At 38.4% G+C, this 15,431-nt stretch overlaps 1 protein-coding gene and 2 non-coding genes across 4 annotated transcripts in view; 2 read left to right on the plus strand and 1 right to left on the minus strand.

The window, feature by feature from the left end:
* Positions 1-15,431, plus strand: part of LOC133523998 (fibronectin type III domain-containing protein 5) — a 240,989-nt gene that overhangs the window by 123,892 nt on the left and 101,666 nt on the right. For both annotated transcript variants that reach the window (XM_061859757.1, XM_061859756.1), the window contains exon 3: positions 2,595-2,727. In XM_061859757.1, coding sequence (XP_061715741.1) covers positions 2,595-2,727 — 133 coding nt within the window. The remainder of the gene's footprint in view (positions 1-2,594; positions 2,728-15,431) is intronic.
* On the plus strand, positions 2,441-2,512 carry Trnat-cgu (transfer RNA threonine (anticodon CGU)). The gene has a single exon. It is a non-coding gene; the product is annotated as a tRNA-Thr (tRNA).
* On the minus strand, positions 9,439-9,511 carry Trnay-aua (transfer RNA tyrosine (anticodon AUA)). The gene has a single exon. It is a non-coding gene; the product is annotated as a tRNA-Tyr (tRNA).

The raw sequence follows: 15,431 nt of genomic DNA on the forward strand, positions 1-15,431 counted from the left end.
GATCTCAAAATCGACGCTGTGGCGGAATGTTTTGTTCTTAAGCACCTGTGTGAAATGAGAAAAAAATCTGTACATACTTACGAAAATTTAATTTTAACTCATGAAAACCCATCTTAATAAATTTAATATTTTTCACAATTGAACAGACTTTGATAAAACTACACAAAAGAAACTTGATCTAAGTACCTCTTCCATTTCACAGACGAGTTTTTAATACAAGACCTTTCACCAGTTTCACCTGAGCTAGTTGCGAAAACATTTCAAGAGAATGTCGAAAGATATTTTATTACGAACACTATTAGCTGTTTCAATTTAAAGCCTTTTTCCTTGCTGCTAGAAAAATACGTGGTCTTATTTTCTGTTCTTTTGAATTCCGCTGCGAAACCTTTGACAATTTGTTATAAGTTTTCTGCGCTATGCGACGTGTTTCTTAGTATCATTAGTTGGTTTTGTTCACACTTGTGACTTGTTGTGGTGTTTTTTTTTAATACTACGTCGGTGGCAAACAAGCATACGGCCTGATGGTAAGCAGTCTCCGTAGCCTATGTACGCCTGCAACTCCAGAGGAGTTTCATGCGCGTTGCCGACCCTAGCCTCCCCTCCCCCTCGTTGAGCTCTGGCAACCTTACTAACCGGCAGGAACACAACACTATGAGTAGAGTCTAGTGGTATTTGGCTGCGGTTTTCTGTAAGGTGGAGGTACTTCCCCAGTTGGGCTCTGCTCTAGATCTGGAATGACAGCCACTGGCTGTGCCCTACCACACAAAGCGAGATGACATTCACAATGCCCATACCTCTCTTTTGGACGTAGTTTAAGGACATACCCGGGTCCCTCGCTATTCGCTTAAGACTATTTTTTAATCAAAATATGGAATGGTAGCAATAGCACGCGAGATTGTCTGATCAATCTGATTAAAGGCCTGTTTCACAATGTCCAAGTAAAGTCCTAGCCACTTTGTTGGCGTTACACAAACGTCAAATAAGCTTCACTGGTAGATAAAGTGCTAAGTTTTGCAGGAAGTTTTATCTGGCAGTTAATTTAGCTATCCAATACTTTACTTGGACATTGTGAAATAGGCCATAAGTGTTATATTGAATAATTACAAAGTTGAGTTCTAGAATGCGTTAGTTACTTATTAAGTCAGAAATCTGATAACACACAAAACAGAAAATACTGAAATATATTATGACGAAATTGTTTCAATGTATATAATTAAATTAAAACCAATAAATTTTAACGTGGCAATGCGGCTAGCGTTATAGGTACCTTTGCGCCGGGGACAACTCGGGGGAGTCTTTTTGACGAGATTTAAGTTAGTCTTAAGTTTTGTTTTTTTTTTTTTAAGTTTTTTGTGTGTTTATTGTAAATATTAATGGAGGTAAATAAAATATTAATAATAGATTTTATAAGAATAAAGTAATGCCAATAAAACATGTGATCAATTATGAAATAAATTTTAGAGTGTGCTTATTTTCAAAAGATTTGTTAATATTTAATAAGGTAAATGCGATTTAACTGTCTTTTGATAAGCGGTCTTTTTACCTTCAATCCCATCAAAATCATAGGTTTTTGATAGCAAACCTTTTAAACTAAGTACCTACAGTTCGTGCAGGAAATCTAGGGAATTTTCAAGAAAGTTTGAGTGAGAACCAGTAGCATCTACAATTTCTGTATCATCGTTGTATTAAGATATAAATAATTTAAATCTTACTAGGGCAGTACCAACTCTCTCGGTTTACCGTAATTCTAGTATACAGGGTGACCTTAGCCATTAGACAAACCCTGAAATCCCACGTAGGGTTACTTCTCAGGAATGCTCTGACGTTAATATTTATTTAATTAGACCAAATTTTTTTTGAAGGTATTGCGATAATTGACAACAAAAAGAAACACACTGTGTTAATCTTTGGCAGTGTTTTTGACTTTACTATATGCCTAAATTAACATATTCACAGTAACTATACGTTACTAACGTGTACGTGTGTGTGTATAGTTACGTAACTTATTTATAACTTATTTAAGGATATATTCGATCTATTCGATGACAATTTGTTCGAAAGATTTGATAATGATGACATTATACAAAAGCCAGAAGTTTATTAGTGTCATACATAAAAAAGATAATCAAAAAGGTCGAAGAAGGTTCCATACTCGTACTATTCTTCGAGGATATTACCTTAGGAGCTACTAACAATATACAGGCTGCTCCAAAGTAAAAAATGGTAATTTGTTAATTTCTTCGAAACCGCTACACCGGTTGTTATGATACTTTGTACACTGGTTTTAAATACCCTAATGCATATGTATATTCCGGCTTTGTCCAATGGCTAGGGACACACTGTATAACTCGTATAGTAGGAGGTGCAAGCACAGATTGTTCGCCATTAAATTTGGTCATAGGCGCCTTTCAAAGATACTAGAGAATTTGGGACGGGCCGCGACTGGGTGGTCTAGTGGTCAGGACGTTAGCCGCGTAAGCTGAAGACGCGGGTTCAATTCCCGCCTCGGTCACCGGTGGACTTGGTCACTTTTTCTTAAGTGTATGATATGATATCTATTTCAGTTTATTGATTTAGATCTGAATTTATTTCAGGTTCAATGGGTCCCGGGGTACCCGAGAACATCACAGTGACGTTCCTAAACCCCACCACGGTGCGAGTGTCGTGGTCGACCACGGCGGACTTGGTGGAGAAGTATGACGTCACGTATAAACCTTCTGACGCGAGGTAAGGATCAGTTTCCGAACGAATTCTGTAGGCTTAGCGCGAGTAAGATGGACTATCTGTCCCGTCCATTCAATTCCCTACAGTTAGATAAACAAACGAGTAGTCTATCTCACTCTTGCTATTCCTACTGCTGTCTGTGCTCTGTCTTTTTTTTTGCGAAGCTTGGATATGAATACAAGTAGAGAGATAATTTGTTATGATAAAAATCTACTGCTTGCAACGCGGTTATCGCAAACGTTGATTTTGAATTGCAATATCTGTTCCAAAAATATTGAAATTCTAAACTTAAAAAAAATATTAAGTAGACCGATCGCAAGAAATAAGCATTTTTTATGTGAAATTTAGTATGAAATGTTTAAACATTGCCATTTGCCATAAATCACTCAATTAGAAAAATCGAATTTAAATTAAACTGTCGTGCATATCTCCGAAACATGTCGCGCGAATTACTATGATGGTAAATAGAATCCGTAGAATTAGTTTAATTAGAAAAATGCTGTATAAAACTACGTATGTGAAACAAAAATATAATTTCAAACTATTTATTATCATTTCGTTGGTTGTATGGTGAACATAAACTAACTTAAATAACGATCACGTCAGATTTGGACTATTATGTCACGTATAAGCCTTCTGACGTGAGGTAAGGACTAGTTTTCGAATGATAACTGCTATAACTTTAACTTTTTTCTTCGCAAAATTTAGGCATGACTGTACAATGTAGACATAGATGTGGCTTTTATAGCTACTAAAACATGCCATTAGAATTTTACAGTACATATGGTGCTAATTTTCCGCATGTGCGGGAATGAGCACTTTCCGTGCTTATGTCGAAACTTGCGAATTGGTAATTCGCAACTCGTGTCGATTTAAAACACTCCCTTGGGTCGTGTTTTAATTTATCACCACTCGTTGCGAATTTCCTATTATCTGCACTTGTATCGTAAATAACTATTAGAGTATATATGCTCCTACTTTCCCGTACCAGTGCGGGAATAAGTACCTTCCGTGCCTATGTCGAAAATTTTAAGGGCCATATGTATTGTGAAATGTTGTACAATACACGTGCGAATAGGTAATCGCGCAACTCGTGTCGATTTAAAACACTCCTTTCGGTCGCGTTTTAATTTATCAACATTCGTTGCGAATTTCCTACTTTTTCGCACTTGTATTGTAAATAACTATTTTAAACCCCGCAGCAAACCTGTCATGTATACGTGTCTATATCTAAATAGGTGGGTGCAATAGGTAGTTAAAAAAAATTGTTTTTTATAGATATTACCTACCTATGTACTAGGTACCACTACTACAAGTACGGTCAACCAATTTGATTCCTAGGCCACTATAGAACCATGTCATAATGACTTCTACGACAGTGCTTATTGAGTGATGCATGTCATGTATAGAGTAGTTAAAGCGACAAGGTTCTATAGTGGCCTGGGATTCAAATTGGTTGACTGTACTTTGCACTACCTCTGATGTAGACTAGGTAAATGATTATAAGTAAACAAACAAAACACTTCAAGAAAAAAAAGGTCGTTCAAGGAAATCTAATAGCCATGTTACACAACAAAGTTTCCCGTAACAAAACTAGCAACGCTAGTGACCAAGAATACGATAGTTATGAGCAACTGGGGCCCAAAGTGGAACTTTGTCTGCTTATTGTTTCCGGCCTTGTGCGGAAAATTTACTAATTACGTGCCCAGACCGTTCTGTTGAAGAGCTTGTACACTAGCCTCAAAACTTATTAAAGTTTTTTTTTTAATACTACATCGGTGGCAAACAAGCATACGGCCCGCCTGATGGTAAGCAGTCTCCGTAACCTATGTACGCCTGCAACTCCAGAGGAGTTACATGCGCGTTGCCGACCCTAAACCCCCCCCCCCCCCCTCGTTAAAGTTTTATAATACACTTTTACAGTACATATGGTGCTACTTTATCGCACTAGTGCGAAAATTACCATATTACGTTACTGTGCCGAACATTTAAAGGGCCATATGTACTGTAAAACGTTGTACGGTACATGTGCGAATAGGTGATTCGCAACTCGTGTCGATTTAAAACAATCCCTTCGGTCGTGTTTTAATTTATAGCCACTGGTTTCGAATTTACTATTTTTGGCACTTGTATCGTAATGTAATATTACAAATACAATACAAGTACAAATACAAAATAGTTTATTTGGCTTAACTTATAATATTTACATAACATATGATGCTACTTTACCGCACTAGTACGTAAATTAGCACATTATGTAACTATGTCGAAAATTTAAAGGGTCATATGTACTGTAAAACGCTGTACAGTACATGTGCGAATAGGTGATTCGCAACTCGTGTCGATTTAAAACACTCCCTTCGGTCGCCTTTTAATTGATCGCCACTCGTTACGAATTTCCTGTTTTTCGCACTTGTATTGTAAATAACTATACAAGTGCGAAGTTTTATTTTTTTCCTCTGTTCTCCATTTATATTTGCTACCCTTATACATATTTCTTCCTTACGGTAATTTCTACTACCTGAAGGTTGTCTGGAAGAGATCGCTTTTTAGCGATAAGACCGCCTGTTGTTGCTTAATTATTTTATGTTAATTGCTGTATTTAATCATGTTTTCGTTGTGCACAATAAAGAATATTATTATTATGATTATAACTATTTTAATATTGCGAATGTTTATCTTATTTCTGGCGGGACGACTCGATCACGATCTATTTTGTAAAGAGTCGCGGGAGTGCGCATTGGATACGGCCCAATGGCGGGAAAGAGAGGCCTTTACCCAGCAGTGGGCTACTCTTGTAGGTAAAAAAATAATGTTATTTATATTTAGAATCACGGGCTCTCGCGATCCTATTAGGAGAAAAAAAAAAGTGTTAAACTTTAAATGAAATGGCCCATAAACTTCTTTGTTTTGATAAAGATTATGGTACGTGGTGTTTAACAATATGCAGAACTAAGACTCGTATAGAATGTACGAAAATTCTTATTCACGTATACTGGGTCTAAATAAATTGATTCGGAGCGGTATTCTTAGAAATTAGTTATAAGTTTTATATAATTACAAAATTCCTGTATGCTTTATTTTCTTTTTTAAATAATATTACCAACTAAAACAAATTCTAGACATATACCGGGTGTTTCGTGTAACAGGAGCAATAAATTAAACTGTAGGCTGTACTCCTCAAACTGACCAACATTTGTTCAACAACTTTGAAAAATAACTTATGTTTTGATTTTTATTACACATTGAAGTTAATTCTAAGACGCAATGTATTGCGAATTTTGTTATGTTTAAAGCGTGACAAGCAACGTCAAACACACTGATGTCAGCGTACATTGAAAATAATATTTAATTTGTATGAAAAAATTCAAATCTAAAGATATCATAATCTTTTAAAGTTGTTATTCAAAAGTTATATTGTTTTAGGAGTACAATATATGGTTTAATTATTTGCTCGTGTTACAGGAAACACCCGGTATATATATATATATATGTTACATAAATATCCATGCCATGTTTCATGTAATTTAAAACTTAAGCCTGTCGTTTTTAAATGAGAGCGTAGCTTCGATTGTATGGAAGCTTTTTAGCTGAGAGTTCGTGTGACTGTTAAGTGTTAACCTTTTAGATAAGAAAAATATTATTTTAAAAACCCAGGTGCAGTGTACAATCTCTCCAATACCGACGAAATAATAATGTAAATACCATTTTTGTAACCCGCGCCGAGCCACGTCGGCACGGACCCCCGTTTTGATGAACAATGAAATATTACTCCACCAATTAATAATGCTTTATATTGCCAAATTACGCTGATTGAACCGTGGCATTCATGCAAAATGTTGCTGAATTAATTAATTTAATTATTAAAAAACTCAGGTAATGACCAACATCATCAAACGTGACATTGAGGTAGACGGATAGCTCCTGCGCTATGTCAACGAGTATACGTACTTGGGGCAAATAGTCTCTTTCAACCAAAGACAGGGCAAAGAAGTTGAAAGACGGATCCAAAACGCTTGGAAGAGCTATTGGTCTCTCAAGGAGCTACTGAAGGGAGATCTTCCATTAGCTCTTAAGCGGAGGCTCGTCGACATGTGCATACTGCCAATCCTCACTTACGGTGCTCAAATGTGGTCCCTTACTGAGTTACAAAAGACCAAACTGAAGGTTTGCCAAAGAGCCATGGAGCGCAACATGCTTGGGGTGAAAAGGATTGACAGGATCCGAAACACTACGTTGCGCACCAAAACAGGCATCGTCGACGTTGGGGTCAAAACCGCCAGGCTAAAGTGGGACTGGGCAGGCCATGTACGACGTATGCACCCACAGAGGTGGGCTAAACTAGCCACGGAGTGGGTGCCACAACGTAAACGCCGGCATGGTCGGCCTAAGAGGAGATGGCGGGCCTGGACGCATTTACCAACGGCTGGACGGATGGTGCAGTTCATCGGGAAGATTGGAAGTCTAGGGGGGAGGCCTTTGCCCAGCAGTGGGACACTATATAGGCTCTTAAAAAAATTGTATGGCATTTACTATAGTAGACATATAATATAATATCAATAAATAATAGACTTTTATATCCAAATCAAGATCGCACAACCAATCCACTGCATCTGCTGTGAAATTATAGAGGTCCCCAGGATTGCCCTGGCCGCGTAGCCAACGTTACAATAGTTAACGCTCCGTAGCGTAGCGTAGTCATCTCTCTCTATCACTCTTCCATATTAGTGCGACTGTGACAGTTGCGTTTCGTACGCCTCGGAGCGTGAACGATATGCACGTTGGCTACGCGGGCTGATAGCATCTTTTAGGGCATCGTTTCACGATATGGTCTATGGTTTGATCTTCAATTCCGCAGTCACACAATTTATTTAATTAAGGATGACTTACGCCAGAACGGCCCGGGTCCGCGTCTAGGTTACCGATACTTTGGTTTCAACGGTCATAGAGAACGATGTTGCAGACGCTGCGACCTGGATCGTTCTAGCGTGAGTCAATTTCAAAGGATCTTTTTTTGAATACTATGTCGGTGGCAAATAAGAATATGGCCCACCTGATGGTAAGCAGTCTCAGGAGTCTATGGAGGCCTGAAACTCCAGAGGTGTTACCCGACTCTAACCCTCCGTACCCTCGTTGAGCTTACCAGCTGGAACATGACACTATAAGTAGGATCAAAGAGAATTTGAAATAGAGGTGGATTGTCATAGAAAACTTTGTAGCCACTGTAAATTTACTGCCATCTTCCTAATGATTAAAACTTTTAGATCGCCATTTGGCTTTGATCCTTATTTTTTCACTGAGATGTGTTAAATTTGTTAGTTATCAAAAAGTTGCGCCATCTAATAGATCAAAGGCTAAAGGTATGGAGGCATCGTTGCGAGCGATGGCGCCACATTACCTTTACCCGATGCCCGATAAGTTTTATTTATTTTTTACTTTGGTTTTCACCTGTCATAGAAAACAATGTGTCGGACGCTGTGACCTGGATCGTTCTAGCGTGAGTCAATTTTAAAGGATTTGGCCCTTATCTTTTTTTATACTACGTCGGTGGCAAACAAGCATATGTCCCGCCTGATGGTAAGCAGTCTCCGTAGCCTATGTACGCCTGCAACTCCAGAGGAGGTACATGCGCGTTGCTGACCCTAAACCTTCCCCCCCCCCCCCCTTGTTGAGCTCTGGCAACCTTACTCACCGCTAGGAACACAATACTATAAGTAGGTTCTAGTGTTATTTGGCTGCGGTTTTCTGTAAGGTGGAGGTACTTACCCAGTTGGGCTCTGCTCTAGATCTGGAATAACATCCGCTGTGCTGTGCCCTACCACACAAAGCGAATGACATTCACAATGTTCATACCTCTCTTTTGGACGTAGTTTAAGAACGTACCCGGGTCCGATAACACTTGTATCACAATGTACTATTATAATTAATATGAAACGGGTACCCAAACATACTTAAATAAAATACACAAAACTAGTAGGTATTTCATTAAGAACCCCGGAAATTCGTATACTTATATAAAACAGAATTTGTTTTTGTCATAAATCTCGCACGAAATATTACTGTAAGTGAAAATTACGCGTACCTGCCTACTCAGCAATCGCAATTTTTCTTCTTCCTTCTAGAGATACAGTACTCTTAGGAATATAGACCTGATAAATTGCTATAATTTAACATACAGGGGTAAAGACAAATGATATACATATATGTAAATAGCATTACCTATTAAATGGAAGGGCTTATTCAGAGTTGAATTAATTGTAACACATTTTATGTTTCTATAAAATATTTCAAATATAGGGTAGGCTGGTATTTTTCTAGTTTATTTTATTCCACGTCAGAGGCAAACACCCATCCTACCGAACGGTACCCTATCCTATTAGACGACCGGTTTGGCATAGTGGGTAGTGACCCTGCCTACAAAGCTGATGGTCCCGGGTTCAAATCCTGGTTAGGGCATTTATTCGTGTGATGAGCATGGATATTTGTTCCTGAGTCATGGGTGTTTTCAATGTATTTAAGTATTTATAAATATTTATATATTATATACAGTGCGTCCCTAGCCATTGCACAAAGCCGAAATGTACATATGTAATACCCTAATGGGTATTTAGAACCAGTGTACAAAGTATCATAACAACCGGTGTAGCGGTTTCGAAGAAATTAACAAATTACCATTTTTTAAGCCTAGAATAAATTTGAAAGTGGAAAAATTACTGTCTTGGGTGAGACTTGAACTCACGGCCTCTGAATTTATACTCCAGCGCTCTGCCATCTGAGCCACCAAGACCTCATCCATAGGCAGCAAATTTTCCACCAAATGGGTCTAGGGGACCTAGCGTAAGAACGTTGCACTTCTTAGACGGCTACCGGAGTTCCAAGTCATATTGGCAATTCACCAGTAACGATGTGCTACCTATACTAACTTAATTTTTAACAAGCAGAAACGTCTGCAAACGATGCTATTAAGCTTAGAAAAAATTTATAAGTGGAAAAATTATTAGTGGTATTTATTAATAATAAATACCACTAATAATTAAATTATTAGTGTAATTTATTAGTGGTATTTCCGGACCGATACGACCTTCAAACCTTCAAGAAAAGAGCGTACTCCCATCTCAAAGGCCGGCAACGCACTTACAACCCCTCTGGTGTTGCAGGTGTCCATGGGCGGCGGTAATCGCTTACCATCAGGTGATCCGTCTGCTCGTTTGCCTCCTCTACCATAAAAAAAATAAAAAAATTACTGTCTTGGGTGAGACTTGAACTGACGGCCTCTGGATTGATACTCCAGCGCTCCGCCATCTGAACCACCAATTATTGTAATGCACTTATGAACACCAAATAAAGCTATACCGACCGGCTCTAGACTATCGCTACACCTCTGCCCGAGAAGATTTAAATCCCAGCATTTCCCAATATGCGACCGGCAAGAAATTCGGCGGGACACATGTTTTCAAAACATTACATCTTATAATTTAACATGTATTAAATAATAATAAAAACTCTAGCCTGTGTCCACAAATGGCGCTCGCTTTTAATTTCTAGGAATCTCATAGAAATTACCGACCTTTTAGAAACGATTTTGTGTTCAAACATCGTAAAAATGAAATAATAATTACATTTCATTTCAACAAATCAATAACAGTCGATTTTAAATTCAATAACGACCAGTATAAGTTTCAGTTAATATATAAATAGCAATATATAGCTGCAATATTATAAAATTGTTATTTCCTTTCGAATAACCAGTATAGCTTGATCCCTGTTTGTGCATATTTACTACGAATCTCGAGGTCAAGCTTAAACTGGTGTCAGGCCGAGGTCCGCGTTCAGCAGGATAGAGCCATTTAATTATAGTTTGCCTGAGGCGGGCATGTAGTTAGTAGTTAGTTGACTTTTGTCTAACTACTGGAATATGTTAGTAACTCGACTTGTAGGGCTTATTATTATGCAATAAGGTTGAGAATTATTGGTATTAGGTATTTGATTTTGGACGTAGTCACCTGAAATAGATTGTAACGAAGGCCGCAAAAATATGGGACACGATCTTATTTGTAGAGCCATAGGAGAGTGTCACATATTTTTGCGGCCTTCGAAGAGTAACATATTTTTGCAGGTGACTGTACATTAGCAGCAATTTCAATTGAAAGTATTATTAGTAGCTAATTTTTAGTATCACTCGCAGATATATCTGCTTGAGAAAAAATTAATTAATTCATCATCATCTAAGCCTTTGCGTCTATTGCAAACGATTTGTGGCGTTTCCGTTTTTGGTGGCTGAATAGACCGATGCAAGACTGGCATGGTCTACCACAGGCCTAATAACGGAAAACGGTACTGTGAATGAAGCCTTGTCGTCATTTTTGCCTCTTGTCAGCGAGTGCAGCGAACCAGGTTGCATTACCAAACTTTCGAGCCTCCACGACGCGTTTGCGCCACTCCGTCCGTTGTTCTGCGAGCCTCTCCCAGTCTCGGTGGACGATGTGGAAGGCAATCATGTCCCTCTTTGCGCAATCTTTAAAGCGAAGCAATGGCCTCCCAAAGTTACGTTTTACATTTGCAACTGCACGAAGAAGTACTTAGTAGTAGTAGTAGTAGTAATTAAGTACTAGTGCATAGTGGTCAAAACTCGGGGTTTGCCAGAGAGCTATGGAGCGCAGAATATTAGATGTAAAATTAAGGGATCGAGTCCGAAACACTACGCTGCGCTCTAGGATTTAATAATAGTCGTAGCTCGGAAAGTGGCTAAGTTAAAATGGGACTGGGCTGGTCATGCCTCCCGAATGCCGGACGACTTTTGGGCCACTGAGTGGGAACCCCACGAGTCTAACTGAGGAGCCGGTAGACCTCGTCGGCGATGGCGGGATAACTTGGATTCCTTTTTGAGAAGCTGGCCAGATATAGCGCTAAACAGAGATGAGTGGAAAAAGAGGGGGAAGGCCTTTACCCAGCAGTGGGACACAGTGGGCTCTGAATAATGATAATACTAGTAGACCAAAAATTCTAAAAGCAAAAGCCGTTCTTTCTCTATCTGCTATTAAGTATTACGAAATATTTGCAAGTGAAATTTGAAAGCAAATCACATGCTTATTTAACGAGATGAGATTTTAAAATGCAAAAGCGTAGTACAGTTTCGTATTTGTACTGAGTTAGAACACAGAACGTTGTCACGTAGGTAGCAACATGACATTTTACTGTAATTCGGTTGCTAAGTAGAGTATTTAAAATGCAAAGGTATACTAATATGCTTCTCTTAAGTTAGTTTATTTCGAACTACAGTAGAATTTGTTATATACGATCACGTTTTATAAGATTTCCCGCGTAACACTTCATTTAACAATGGTCCCTGCAACTTGTTTTAATTTTTCACGTCAAATACGTATTTCCGCTTAAGACGCGTTTTTGAGTTAGAAATGTAAATTATACAAAGAATAATCAAAGGAAATAAAAACGGACTCCTTTCTTGAACAATTATTATACCCTAAGGTTGCCTGGAAGCAATCGCTTACAGCTACTTATAGCTGAAAGCTGCTTAGAGAGAGAGGCTACGGCCTATTACTTTCTTTATTTACATTGTAAATCTGTTGTTGAATGTATGTACTTTTGTAGTGCAATAAATAATATTTACATATAGAATCCCCCTAATTTAAATCTAAGGCGACCATACCTGAATTATTAACGTAGTATACGCGTACGCACCGACATGATGTGTTGCGTTTTTAATACATTTGTAGCGTAAAGGATGAATCAACATCTTTTTAGCAGATGGTTTTGTCTGATACTCGTCATAATTTACTAAGTAGGTTACCCAATTTTTAACAAATTCGCGGTGGCAATTAGTGAAACTCGCATTGAGTATTTGTTTTGTATATGGCTATTTCGAACCCATCCTGCAGTGGACGTGTAAACACGTCCTGGCGTTAAGCGTCGTTAAAAGCCTACAAGTACCCCGCTTGTCGACGTACTGTCAGCGAACGCGTTTAGGGCCGGTACAGACGGACTGCAACTCGACTGCAACTTGTATGGGAATTGCACGTCGACGTTGCAGTTGGAGTGCAGTCGGCATGCAGTTCCCATACAAGTTGCAGTTGAGTTGCAGTCCATCTGTACCGGCCCTTAGGGAATTTTCACGTAGATTTGAGAGACGTTTATAATATTCATAAACGAACAACACTTTTTCTTTCTTTACTTGTAATGGTTCCGTTCCCAAAGGGTAAAACGGGACCCTATTAGACTCCGCTGTCCGTTCATCTGTCACTAGGCTAGCTGTATCTCATGAACCGTGATAGCTAGACAGATGATGTATTTCTGTTGCCGCTATAACAACAAATACTAAAAAGTACGGAATCCTCGGTGGGCGAGTCCGTAGTTAACTAGGAACCCTTATAGTTTCGCCATGTCCGTCTGTCTGTCTGTCCGTCTGTCCGTCCGCGGCTTTGTTTCGTGGTCTTTAGTGTTAGGGAGCTGAATATTGGCGAGAATATTAAAATCAAATACGCCAACCAAGTCGTAAAATTAAAACTCAATTTTTTTTAGGGTGGATCCCCTACACGAAAAGTGGGGATGATTTTTTTTGCTTCAACACTATAGGGTGTCATTGGATAGTTCTTCCAAAATATGGGTCTTCAAGGGCAGTTTTTTGATAAACGTAATATTTTAGAAAATAATCTCTCTAAAAGAAAAAAAATGTGTCCCCCCCCCTCTGACTTTTAAACCATGGGTCCCAAAAATATTAAAAAAATCGTGAATTACTTTAAAGGAAAACTATAGCAAACCTGATCGGTTCAACCGTTGTTGAGTTTTTGCAAAAAACCTATTTTGACGACGGGAAACTACGGAACCCTTCCACTAAGCATGATCCGACATGCTTAGTGTAGGGTTTAGTCACTTTAAATTAAACTTTTAAATTATTAAAATGTAATCCGCTTGATCTGATCCATATTCAACGGAAGCTGTAGCGGTCTTGTGGAAAAGGGTAGATTCCTTGTATAGACTTTATAAAATTGACCTAGATTCTGATAAGTAAAACGGCCCAGAGGCATATTCTGATTTCATAATTTGTTACAGGTTAAATCTGGTTTTGATCTTGATGGTGGCTCACGCTGCGACTAAAATGCACTGGAAGTCGTGTCAGTTAGACATCTCGCTCAACCTTATTGATGCGCGTGAGATGCACTATCAGGGTCGTGTCAAAGTCAAAGTCAATATATTCTTTATTCAACAGAAAACACTCATGTCCAATTTTCAACCACAGGGCGCTTTTAAATACACAATAGATTAGATATAAAATAATGGCTAATCTAGCTCATTCACTCATAATCAGCCAGGAACCAGGGTAGAGCGTGTCAGAAGATTAGCAGTGATTATCAAATCAGGGGTATCGATTAAACAAACCGCACTAATGGAATTACCGCCTCTAATTTTCATGCCCACGCGATACAAGCTTCATAACGATTAACGATTTTACATTTTATTCGTCAATATTAATATCATTGGAAATGAATCATGAAATAAAAAAGTGGCTCTGTGATCTATAAACCTCGCACACCCCCAGTACCGCTATTTTGAAAAAAGAAACTGACATAACCTGGTCACGCAAATACACGAGAATCGGTTGAAAAATGTGTCTTGTAGAGAAAAAGCTAGCCAGATGTACGATTGTATTTTTCTCAAGCTGCAATAGAACCGTTTCGCGCACGTTTCGCGCTTGCTCATTCAATAAATAAGCATTTTTGACTTAAAATCTATCTCAGTTCTATTTACCTAGTAGTATAAATAAATAAATAATAATAAATATTATAGGACATTATTACACAAATTGACTAAGTCCCACAGTAAGCTGAATAAGGCTTGTGTTGAGGGTACTTAGACAACGATATATATAATATATAAATATTTATAAATACTTAAATACATAGAAAACACCCATGACTCAGGAACAAATATCCATGCTCATCACACGAATAAATGCCCTTACCAGGATTTGAACCCGGGACCATCAGCTTGCTTGCAGAGACCCACTAGGCCAAACCGGTCGTCTATATACCCAAGTATATTATACTCAAGTATATACCCAATGTAGACATTGGGTAGACCCAATTGTTTTTGTTTGTTTCTGTACATGTAGCATGTACATAATAATTATACTGTGTGAGATGTGCAATAAGGAGTATTAGTGTATATCTTAGTTGCTAGAATGGTTCCAAATGTTACTTTTCTACGACAAACCTAAACGGTATCTGCAAGAAACATGCCTGTAACCAGTTTACAACATCGAAGTGATTCCATGAGTGCTCCACGAACAAAGTTTTGTACAGAGCAAGAGCAAGTAACCTTTGTGGAAGCAAAAAGCTATAACCACAGCCATAAGCCAGCCACATTAGGGCCCATAATAGGCGTGATCCGTAATTGCTGAGGTCGCCGTCATCGAAATCGATGAGGAGACTATATATTTTGTAGGCCTTTTGGGCTACCTTTTCACGGAGTCACCGAAATGCCACTTTTAATACTGGTTTATAGTTTAACTAGTGGGTCTTTTAGCTGCAAAACAAATAAGTTGTAAGCGAAATCATATTAACGTCCAGGGTTCTAGAATAATCTTAAATACTGTGATTAATTGAACGAAGAACTCGTTTAGCATAATTTCGGAAAAGAAACTGCAAACATAAAAACTTTTGCGGCGGGTGAAATAGAATCATGATTTACAA

Source organism: Cydia pomonella, chromosome 13 (genome assembly GCF_033807575.1).
Source record: "Cydia pomonella isolate Wapato2018A chromosome 13, ilCydPomo1, whole genome shotgun sequence".
Lineage (NCBI taxonomy): Eukaryota > Metazoa > Arthropoda > Insecta > Lepidoptera > Tortricidae > Cydia > Cydia pomonella.